A 12,266-nucleotide genomic window follows, 5' to 3' on the forward strand; every position below is an offset into this window, starting at 1 on the left:
CAAACTCTGCTTTTGATATGTGACAGAGAGAACACAATGGTGAACGCAGAACAAAATTTAAGCCAGAGGTTTGCTTTGACAAAAATGTTCTCACTTGCAAGAACCAAGACTTAACCCACATCCACGAAAACTACCTGGGAGCTTGCTGGCTAACTCAGTTCTCTTGAAAGAATTATGCAGATAACATCTGGTCTGAACTTTAACTACAAGGATTCACCTATGTGCTCCCACACTATGCTTAGCAATCACTACTTCAGAGACATCATTTACCTCAAAGTAAAATTAAAAGACAATCATAAAAACAGTATGAAGTAACAATTTCCTCTGGAGATCACTTGCACAGATTTCAGTTATCTGATGAAGACACACGATACGACGATGCAGGAAGATACCCTAATTGCTATCTTTACCACACCAACTGCCTGCAGAAAGTGTGTTTTACTGAACTTTAACAGACCTGAGGTTCCACAAGCTGGCAGAGAGGAGATTTCATCTTTGATGACAGCTCTTGTTGCAAATATTGCCATTTATTACCCGTTTGGTCCTTTGGAGCTAAGGTGGGATCTGCCTGCTTGCTCTTTGGATCAGATTCTCCATTGCTGTATTGAGAAAATGTTATTAGAATGGCAAATACTGAAGCAAAATAAGCAAAATTGGTTTCTATTGCTCTTGCCTCAAAACCAGAGTGAAACCAAGTGCATGGATGATCTTTAATCCAAGCTTTGAAACATTTCTTTGGGCTTTTCCCTTCCTGTGAAACACCCTAGGGCCCTGTTAGTACCCTCCATCTCTGGATGGACAATATGGGGAGCATAGCCCTGTAGCATTTCTTGGTTCCATGCTGGAAGGTGCACGATCACAATGCCCCCTTTTCAAAGATGCTGCCTTAAAATCTGGCTGGGTATCTCCATGCATTTGTATAGCAAAGGCTGTGAACTGATACCCAACTTGCCTCCGCATGGGCCTGCTTTAGTTTATGGCAGGAGTCAGCCCTGCCTGATATCAAGACTGACTCTAAACACTGGAGTCAGACCAATATCAAACAGGCTGTCACATAAATGAGCCTCCATTTCTCTAAGACTGTTGGTAGCAGAAATCTCCCAGCTTCTGCAATTTTTCTCCTAAAGGCACACACCCCTGCACAGAACCAATGGTGCCACTGCAAGTTTTCAGTAGGTTTAGGCATTTTTACATTACTGAATCCTGTCATCAATTTTGTTATTTTGTACCTTGATTCTAATTTCTGAGTCACGCTGTCCTCAAACTGTGGCCGCACTTTTTCCACACACGACTCAATGAAGTCAATGAGGCTTTTCTGCTCAGATGCTTTTACTATCAGATCCTGTGCACAGAGAATAGCGGGAACAGTAAAATCAGTTGTGTGCACTGTATTAATCTGAAGTGATGATTGTGCTTTTCCAACCACATTTTACATAATTCATTTAGCAAAGAATACAACTATCAGAATAAAATACAGTTTATGTGTAAACATGAGTTTACCAAACAAAACGTTTTCTGAAAACGTGTACTTTTATGGAATATGTTTCTGCCTGAGCTAAAGTTTTAAAAGCAAAAACCATCAGTCAGAAACAAATGATGCACATATGGAAATTTAAAGGCTGTTGACTGCCATCCTTATACAGAGAGAAAGGCAAGGGAAAAAGGGGATTTGCTCAAATATAAGGTTGAGTTCCATTAGTTAAAAAGAGTGTTGAGTGAAAAGTGAGCGATTTTAGCAGCTCAAGCTGGATCTTTTTCTCTAACTCTTTTCTAATGCATGAAAAGGGCAAAAGCTAATTTTCAGTTAGCAAAACAGAAGTAGAGTAGAAGTAGAGCGCAGAACATCACAGGATCTTTTTATTTTGTGAACAACCACCTTGAAGTCATTGTGAGTTAGGCCATGGGAAAGCATTCACAAAGCTTTAACTTCAAATTAATCTTCAAAAGCAACGTCAACATATAGATTCAGATTTCATAATATGTCAATGCTTCAAAGATAGGAGATTGGAGGGGTGGGTGTGCCATCTGAATCATTACAATACAAGGCAAGTGTCAGGGTACCGCCCAGCTTTGTATCCTTTTGGACATGGTATTTTAGGGGTGAGGACTTTCTCCACACTGAGAAATGCCCCTAATCCAGGAGGAGGGGAGTGGCTGAAACCTACCCTTGACAGACTTGATCCCACTGTGAATATTGCAGCAGGTGATGAATGTAGCTGTCCCCCACACCCACAGGGGATGTGGAGCAGCCTGGCTCCTGAACAGTAGGAGAATTACCTGCGGGTGCTGGAAACCGTTGTGCCAAATGAGCGGCTGTTCAGCAAGGGCAAGCTGGGGCGTGCTGGAGCCGTTTGAGTGTAGGATCTGTTTTGAGTGAGGCTCTGGGTTGATCCTCTCCCTGTTGTGAATCTGTAAAGAGAGACACATTGTGGGAAGGCTTCCAGACTTGACAAGAGGGCAGAACCCACAGGTACAGTTTGGGGAAATGGCAAGAGCGGATCTGTCTCGGACTTGTCATACACGGAATCAACAGTGCCTGACACATAGTTGCTAGAGATTTCTGTCCAGTTCCATTTATTGAAAGTTTGATCCATTCTAACCTCCTGCTAAGGTACTCACATTTCTCTCCCTGACAGTTACAAGGCTTGTTTTGATTTTCCTGTTAGCAGATTAATTGATACTAACCCTCCATCCTTATTGTTTGAATAAATTATATGGATGTGCAATTTATGCTTATAAATTTGCTCATACATGTGGATTTTTTATCAGTCTGTGCTCACATTGATATTTCAACAGGAGCCTTTCCCAGTGCTAATTCTCTCCTGGACACGCAAGCTCCGTTTTAGATTGTGCTCCTCCAGCACCGGAGAGATGGTGGCTGCTCTTACACGAACACATCAGGTGGGCTTCTCTGGCCCCTTACACAACAGAGTGGGAATTAGCCCTGAAGCTGGGAGCTGTGGCGCAGGAGAGCTGGCAGAGCCACCGCCCTTGCCATTTATGCATTCTTCAAACAGAAAGTTACTGCTTAAAGGCCTCTGCTGCGGTACTGTCACAGACAAACATCAAGGCATTTTAAAAGCATTTAAAAAAACAAACCAAAAGAACTTTTTATCCTTTTCCTGTACTCACAAAATCTTGACCTCTGTCACTGAGCACTTAAAGCAGAAAAGATGTTGTTCAGAGACTCATTTAAAATGCACTACTTGCTGCAAACTACAAATACAGCAGCACCCTAAAGCAGAATAATAACAAGTCTGACATTCCTGATTGACTCTTCTCCCTTCCTTCCTTCCCATGGTGAGCTGTAACTGTTCTGCAACTACAGCACGTTAAAGCACCATGACTCTCACTCTCGCTCTGCACATCATTCATATGCTTTACCTGCTCTTCATTGTATTTGTCTTGAAGCATCACCTGGACTTTTTCCAAATTGCACTTCACTTCCTTCAGCTTCAAGGAAAGAGCCTCTGTCTCTTGTTGGTAGTCTGCACTATCTCCACAATTTTCCAATAAAGAAAGGACCTTTTGTTCAATCTCTGATAACATCACCTAGAAGGGACAGCAGTCAATTATTCATTCTTAGAAGTACAACACTCCTTTCCTGACAACATTCTGAAGTCAATGCCCACATTTTCTCTGTCTGAAAAGAATAGAAACTTACAGGAAAAAAGACAAATAGCTGCAAACCAGCTAGATTTTCTCCAATATAGCCTCTTTTTATTCTGAACAATTAAATAAATTTTATACACAGTCTTAAAACTGTTTCAAATGACAGCCTCTGCGGGAAGTTATATTAACTCTGATATGGAGTAATAAAAGAGGAGAACAGAAACAAAAAGGCTCCATTTGGATTCAACCAAGAAGACAACACACCCCAATGGTGGAGAAGGAGGCAGTGCACAGACTGATCACATCACCCTTTGGGAGGAACGATGCTGAATTACCAAAACATAGTAACGTTACCATGTGCCAGCCAGGCCATTGTAAACTGTTGGGATTTGGTTTTTAATTCAATTTTAATTCAAGATGCTATGAATCAAAGTGCATCTCTGCATGACTTTAAACTCATATTTTTAAGGTGAGTGTGGAGACAGGTACCATGGCTCAACTGCAAAGTAATCAACTGCAATAAATTAACTGCTTTACATCATACATCCATATCTAGAGACTGCTTCTGCTTTGTGCTATGTTTTTTCTGTGTAGATCTTGACTAGCTTAGAAAAACCTCCCCCACCACCAAGCTCATGTCTTAACATTGAGCCAAACTATTAAAGGCTGACAGGAGTTCAGCAGCGCTTACAGCTGCCTGAAGCCTGCTGCTTTTTACTGGTTGGAACTGCCCTGTTGAAGCCTATGCTGACATGAACCCTGAATGGGATCCAGGCACAGCCAGCTACTTAGGTGCATTCAGGATCCTAATTACCACAGAGTTCAGCACCTGAGCACAGGCTAAACCCAAAAGCACTTCTTGGCATGGACTCAGTTCCTATCAAAACAACTCCACTCAACAACAACCACAAAACAGCTGGGAATGTCTCCTAGTAATTTAAAACAGGGACATTTTGGTATTGGGTCCTTTATTGGTGAGTGAATTTTGTTGTTTTAGGTAGACTCAGTGCTTGAAGCAAACTGCTACACCAGACTGGCACCACAGGGAACTTCAAAAGTGGCATGCCTGCACATTTGCTTTTAATCTGTGCATCAGAGATAAAAGCTTCACGCCAGGACTCCCACCCACCCCAGCCCCTCGTGCCAGCCCTGCTTTCCTCCACCCGTTTTCACCAATGGGTACCACCCACTCCTTTCCTTCCGCTGCCGTCTGGGCCAAGAGGCTGCCCTAGAAGTACGGCAGTAGGTCCAAAGATCACCACTGACCACAGAGAGGAGGGGGAAAGCCCCTGTTTTTTTTACCTAAGCTGGTAGCTTTATGCAAAAAGTGCAGAAGATTTTACCAGCTTGGAAGCTATCTCATACCAGTATTTTAAATGACTCTGACAAAAACAGAAAGTTAAAATGTCAAAAGAAAAATATATTCCTTTTCTTCTAGCTGATTTACCATGATTGAGACCAATGAAAAATTGCCTTTTAACAGACGATTCAAACTATAGTGAACCCTGTTTCTGAAAATAACCCACAGTAAAACAAAGCTTTTAAAATACTCTGGAGTTCTACCTAAATCCCCCGGATGCATAAAGATCCCAACTGTAAAAATAGGTATTTTAACTAAGCCCTTGGAAAGCTGCACCTAAAACTGAAGCCAAGTGGTTACCTGTTTTGTGCACAGTGTCATGAAGCCAATTAAGCGGGGAGAGGAGAAGCAGTAAGCGTAGGTTTTCTGCAGAGACATAACCCAGGGAGGGGCGACTTGTGTGGATGGCAGCAGCAAACCGACTGCTCCGCCTTACCTGGCAATCAGCAAGCCGCAGTTCCACCATCTGCTGCATTTTGGGAGTCTGGGGGTCTGACCTCAGGGACAATTTAGTTTTGTCTAGCCATTGTTCCAGCTCGGCAACCTGGGCCTGGCACACCTGGAGGATCGTTTCTGGCTCAGGCCTACTGCCATCCACCGCTTCCTCTGAGTCTCCTGCTTTCCCTCGAGAGCCCTGGGTGGCGTTGGGAACAGGAGGTGGCGTGTCACTCTGAAGCAAAGCACATGAAAGAAACGCGGTTATCTATCTGGTTTTTTCTTTCATTCCCCTCCCTTTACCAGTGGGAAATGTTTAATTTTCACACCCACAGAGCTCCAAAACCACTTTGCCGCTGAGTTCCCAGATCTAAAAAAAAAACCCCAACAAACAAAAAAAACCCAAACCCAAAATACCCCCCCCAAAAAAAAAAAAAGGAAAAGAGAGAAAAAGAAAGGGAAACTCGGTAGTCAGGCAATTCAGGATCTGGTATAACAGGTTTCTAGGCAGCAATTTGCATTTGCACAGGTATACCTGAGCGCACAGGAAGTGGGATGACTCACCATTAACCAGTTCTCCCCTGAGGAGAGATGTTTTTCTGTAGGAGTCAGATGTAAAAGCAAAGCAGTTTAAAGCTGCAAAGCAAGCTGTTGGGCAGTGCTTATAAGCTACAGGTATGTTCAGTTCCAACAGTCAAATATGCTTTGTTCAGGCTCTAGGTCACACAGAAAAAACCACTCTTGTGTAATTCTTTCTTCTTATTTGCTCTCCTTTAAGAAGCAATATTGTACATTTCCGTAATAAGGAGAAGTCTAAAGTGCTTGAAGATATCAGCAGTTGCTTGGAAGGCTGTACAGGTATGTATATACCTCCACACATGCAAGTACTGGTACTTAGTAAGTAAATCAAGTACAACACCACAAGAACAAAACTACCTGTACACTCCCACAGCTCTAGAGCATACATTCAGGCAACTGAGATGGTCAGTGGTAGTGCACAAGCTTGATGTTAAAATGGGAATTTGCAGAAAATCAGAGAGCAAAAATGCGTTGTTTCAGCTATCAGTGTCTTAATCATTATTGTTCTTGTTTGCCTCTGAGACAGTATGGGACAGTACCATTAAACATAGAAAATAAATCTGAGTATACAGATCCCAGAACAGTCTATATATGTCTATCGAGGTATACATGACTAAAGAAATAAAAATGGACCAGTTTACTTCAACCTTCACCCGAAATTTCCAGCTCTAGTTCTAAGCCGGTTTGGTTTAGTTAATTCATTTAAAAAACAAAACATTATGCATATAATACTGTGCATGACACCCTTTCATCACACACGTATGTGTACATAAGCATTTAGTTTACATCATGCTCTGCCCCTCCCCAGCTAGATATTGTTACTGCAGTAAATTTTATCTCCTCCCTCTACAGAAATAGAAACTCAGATAGTCAAATTAGTTGAATAAAATAAACCAGTATCATCTGTTCAGATGTTCATGCACATGTCATGTGTTTGTGTGCCAAGCCCAAGACCACGGAGGTGGCATGGAACAGACAGCTACCAAGGCTCAACTGACATGCAGTGGATAATAGAACAGTTTGGGTTGGAAGGGACCTTTAAAGGTCACCAAGTGCAACCTGCCCTGCAGTGAGCAGGGACATCTTCAACTAGATCAGGTTGCTCAGAGCCCCGTCCAACCTGACCTTGAATGTTTCCAGGGATGGGGCATCTACCACCTCTCTGGGCAACCTGTGCCTGTGTTTCACCACCCTCATGATACAAAATTTCTTCCTTATATCTAGTCTAAATGTACCCTCCTTTAGTTTAAAACCATTACCCCATGTCTTATTGCAACAGGTCCTACTAAAAAGTCTGTCCCCATCTTTCTTATAAGCCCCCTTTAAACACTGAAAGGCTACAATAAGGTCTCTCTGGAGCCTTCTCTTGTCCAGGCTGAACAACCCCAACGCTCTCAGCCTGTCCTCACAGGTGTTCCAGCCCTCTGATGATTTTCATGGCCGTCCTCTGGACTCACTCCAACAGGTCCATGCCTTTCCTGTGTTGAGGACCCCACAGCTGGGTACAGTACTCCGAATGGGGTCTCACCAAAGCAAGGTGGTGGGGCAAAATCACCTCCCTTGACCTGCTGGCCATGCTGCTTTTGACGAAGCCCAGGATACGGTTTGCTTTCTGGGCCATGAGTGCATATTGTTGGTTCACATCCATCTTTTCATCCACCAGTACCCCCAAGTCCTTCTCGGCAGGGCTGCTTTCAATCCCTTCATCCCTCAGCCTGTATTGATACCAGGATTTGCCCTGACCCAGGTGCAGGACCCTGCACTTGGCCTTGTTGAACCTCATGAGGTACACAAGGGCCCACTTCTTGAGCTTGTCCAGGTCCCTCTGGATGGACCCCATCCCTCAGGTGTTTCAACCACACCACTCAGTTTGGCATCATCTGCAGACTTGCTGAGGGTGCACTTGACCCCACTGTCTATGTCACTGATGAAGATATTCAACAGTACTGGTCCCAGTACAGAGCCCTGAGGGACACAGCTCATCACTGATCTCCATCTGGACATTGAGCCATTCACCACTACCCTCTGGATGCCACCATTCAACCAATTCCTCATCCACCGAACAGTCCATCCAGCAAATCCATATCTCTCCATTTAGAGAGAAGGGTTATTGTGGCAGGCTGTGTGAAATTCCAGATAGATGACATCTGTAGCTCTTCCCTTGTTCACCGATGCAGTCACTCTATCATAGAAGGCTAGGTTGGTGAGGCAAGACTTGATGAAGCCATGCAGGCTGTCTCAAATCTCCTCCCTGTCCTTCATGTGCCTTAGCATAGCTTCTAGGAGGATCTGTTCCACGATCTTCCCAGGCCAGAGGTGAGGCTGACAGGTCGGTAGCTCCCAGGGTCCTTCTTTCTACCCTTTTTAAAAATGGGTGCAATGTTTCCCTTTTCCCAGTCACTGGGAACTTCACGACTGCCATGACTTTTCAAATATCCTGGAGAGTGGCTTGGCAACTACACCAGCCAGTTCTCTCGGGACTCTGAGATGCATCACGTCTGGTCCCATAGACTTATGTATGTTCAGGTTCCTCAGATGGTCACAGACCTGATCTTCTCTTACAGTGGGAGAGACTTTGCTCCTCCTGTCCCTGCCTTGCAGTTCGTCCACTTGAGAGGTGTGGGAAGAGACTGCCAGTGACGACTGAGACAAAAAAGTTGTTGAGTACCTCAGCCTCCTCCTACTCTGTTGTTACCAGTTTGCCAGTCATGTTCATCAAGGGGGATACACTTTCTTTGACTTTCCTTTTCTGGCTGACATGCCTGTAGAAGCACTTATTATTATTCTTTGCATCCCTTGCCAAGTTCAGCTCCAGCTGTGCCTTGGCCTTCTTGACCCCATCCCTACACCCTTCCCAGGATATCTGCCCCTGTTTCCACTGCCTGTGCATCTCCTTCTTGTCCTTTAGTTTCACCTGCAGCTCTCAACTCAGCCATGCTGGTCTCTTGCCTTCCTTTCCTGATTTCTTACAGCTGGGGATCAAGAACTCTTGCACTCTATGGAAAGCACGCTTAAAGATCTCCCAGTTCTGTTCTGCTCCCTTGTCCCTAAGGGCAGTTTCTCAGGGTATCCTCTTAACTAGACTCCTTGAAGAGCTGGAATTTTGCTTTCCTAAAATTCAGGGTCCTGAGTTTACTCTTCACTTGAGCCATATCCCCTCAAGACTGTGAATTCCACCAGTGCGTGCTCACTGCAGCCCAGGCTGCCTCCAGTCTTGATGTCACCAATTAGCTCACTTGCATTGGTGACCATCAGGTCCAGTACTGCATCCCCTCTGGTAGGGCTGTCTATTACCTGGCCTAAGAAGTTATCCTCAATGCATTCCAGGAGTCTCCTGGATTGCCTACAGCTCACCATGCTACTTTTCCAGCAGATGATGGGGTTGCTGAAGTCCCCCAGCAGGATGAGAGCCTGCGAACACAATGCCTCCTGTAGCTGGAGTAAGAAGTCTTCATCAATGGGCTCTCCTTGATCGGGCAGCCTGTAGTAGATACCAACCACAAGGTTCCCTTTGTTGCCTTGGTCTCTAATTCTTACACATAAGCTTTCAGCCTGCTCATGGCTATTCTTCAGAGGCAGCTCTTCTCTACATAAGGAAATTAATAGACTGTGGGCAACCCTCTGCACCTCCTTCCTCACCTGTCCCTTCTGAACAGCCTGTAGCCATTGATAGCTGCATTCCAGTCATGGGATTCGTCCCACCAAATTTCAGTAATGGCAACTAGGTCATAGCTTTCTAGCAGCATGGTGGCTTCTAACTCCTCCTGTTTGTTGCCCATGCTGCATGTATTAATGTAGACGCACTCCAGCTGGGCTGTGTCTCCTTCTTAGAGGAACACCCCTGTTTCCCTGTTGGCTCCTATTACCTCAGGAGCCCCCAGCTCATCTATGTAGAGCCCCCAGCTCATCTATGTAAGACTTCAAGGGTGCACCAGTGTAGCCAGCACATCTCACAGCAACAGGCTGAGGACCCTCTCTAGCACATTATCCCTCTAACCTTGGTGTGTCATCCCACAGCTTGCCTATGACAAGCCTGATACCATCCCCCTCCTCCTTCAAGTCTAGTTTAAAGCTCTGTCAATTAGACCTGCTAGCTAACGAGCCAAGGCCCTCTTCCACCTTTGAGAAAGGTGAAACCCATCCGACACCAGCAGGCCTGGTGCCGTGTAGACCATCCCATTATCGAAAAACCCAAAACTGTGGTGGTGATACCAGCCACGAAGCCATGCTGGCTGGGTTTTAATAGTTTGCTATGGTTTTTTAACTATAAATTAAATGTTAAGCATGATGGGAGGAGTTGGGGGAGTGGGAAACAAAGTGACATGGGGGCCTGCTCCTGCCCCAGGAAATGACGGATTCTGTCTTCTTCCATGCTCTAAACCCAGGAAGAACTGAGGCTGCTCTGCTACCAGTTTGCTGCTCCTGGCCTTCCTGGAGCATTCATGACTGCCTCCATATGGTCTTTTGTATATAGCCTATAGGCTGCTGCCCACTCCTCCCTTAGCCTGTGCATACCTTCCACAAAGCAGCAATATGTAGGAGTGTCAACCTCCTTAATTTCTCCTTTAGCTGCCACTTAAAAAATCCCAGAGTTCATTTATGTTTACATCACTTGAACCCATCCATTCATGCCTGTATGAATGCCAGCATCTTAATTCCTGAAAATACTCCATTTTGTTCCCTAGTAAATTGCATTTTCAACAAGCAAATCAAAATGTATTAACTATCAGCCAAAGTGGCCATACGAAGAGGCCCACAAAGGGTTGTAGGTATCCCACCATATTGTAAATACTGCAACAAACTCCAGTAGCATAACCATAACGAAACAGGCCCTCTGCCCACAAGGTAGGTTATACAACAAGCTCAGGTCACATTGTTCAGGCTACTTCAGGCCTTCAAACTCACCATAGCCTGACTGCCATCTCCTGTGCCAGGGCCTTCAGTGCTCTGCAAAGTTTGCATAGATGTTTCCTCACTGCATTTACTGTGTGACTGCATTACCTCATCAGCATTCTGTAAACAGAGAGGCAACAGTGGAAGTATTTGTATCATTAATGCCTTGTTGTGCTAGAGAAGCCTCAAAAGTCAGCAGCCACGCAACCTACACTGGTCCTGGCCCAAGAGCATTCAGAGAGAGAAATTCTCTTATGCCTGTAACATTGATATATAGAAACTAACAACTGCAGCTATCACAACATTACCAAGACTCCATGAACAGAACAGAATGTCACCAAAACTGTAGCTGATTTGGTGTCTTAAATGCTGGTCTTCTCATGTACAAAAGAGAACCTCTTCACAAATCATCCCTCAAACGACTGCACATTATACAGCCTTTGGAAGAATTAGTGAAACAGATAGCTGCTACCAGATGTGCATTTCTATCTTTGGGGTTTTTGTCAGGCTAGAAGAAATTAGTATAGAATCATGGAATCACTTAGGTTGGAACAGACCCTTAAGGTCATTGAGTCCAACCAATATGTGGAACAGGAAAAGAGATTTTAAATGACAAGATTTAGTGTGATATGGAAGATGGAGGATCTGAATAAGGCCATCATGTCCTGCATTTCTACAGTTCTCTTGCTTTGAAGACTTCAGCAATACCTAGGACTTATGCAGATCTTTTCCACAAAGATGCGTTCCCATCCCTATGGAGATAAACCTGAGTGCATTACCTGAATGATACCATCCGACAAGGTACCAGAAGACCAGGAGGTTACGCTGTCTTCCTTGTGCCTTTTACCATCTCTTTCTGAAGGCCAAAAGCTTGCATCTTTCTCTGTGGCTGTACTTCCCTTTGAAAGCAGTAACAGCTCAGCATTAGCTTGTGAACAAGAAGCTCAGATATTCCTTCAGGAAATGTAAATTACTGCAAACCTTTAGTAACACTTTGCTCTGTTTCTCCTTGTTTATCTGTCTTTATTGTGTTTCCCAAACCCCACCTCTTCCCTTGCTCTACAGCTCTGCTACAAGATGAATGGCAGCTGGATGACACTGGTCATTTTCTCTAGAGACCTTATAGCATCCTAATTTTTTTTCCAAACTGTTTAAAAAACAAAACAACAAGAAACAATCTTTCTCCTGTCCTGTCCCCTAAAAAGTCCTGTATTGCAAAGAAAATGGCACCAATGAAAGTGCAGAATCAGAAACCTTCACACTGAAGTGCTTGGACCAGAGTAGTAAGACACCACGCTATCCAAGCTGTCTGGACTTCTTCACACTGTCTAGCCATGAAGTTTCATCCTTGCCTAGACTAAAGCAACCCATCCAATACTCGTCACCT

General features: G+C 44.4%; 1 protein-coding gene across 1 annotated transcript in view; it reads right to left on the reverse strand.

The window, feature by feature from the left end:
• Positions 1–12,266, reverse strand: part of SYNE2 (spectrin repeat containing nuclear envelope protein 2) — a 197,669-nt gene that overhangs the window by 77,560 nt on the left and 107,843 nt on the right. The window contains exons 65-71 of the mRNA XM_064460954.1: positions 11,659–11,778; positions 10,892–10,999; positions 5,409–5,642; positions 3,385–3,552; positions 2,278–2,409; positions 1,230–1,342; positions 458–599 (exon numbers count right to left, since the gene is read on the reverse strand). Coding sequence (XP_064317024.1) covers positions 458–599; positions 1,230–1,342; positions 2,278–2,409; positions 3,385–3,552; positions 5,409–5,642; positions 10,892–10,999; positions 11,659–11,778 — 1,017 coding nt within the window. The remainder of the gene's footprint in view (positions 1–457; positions 600–1,229; positions 1,343–2,277; positions 2,410–3,384; positions 3,553–5,408; positions 5,643–10,891; positions 11,000–11,658; positions 11,779–12,266) is intronic.

This window comes from Phalacrocorax carbo, chromosome 9 (assembly GCF_963921805.1).
Source record: "Phalacrocorax carbo chromosome 9, bPhaCar2.1, whole genome shotgun sequence".
NCBI classification, from domain to species: domain Eukaryota; kingdom Metazoa; phylum Chordata; class Aves; order Suliformes; family Phalacrocoracidae; genus Phalacrocorax; species Phalacrocorax carbo.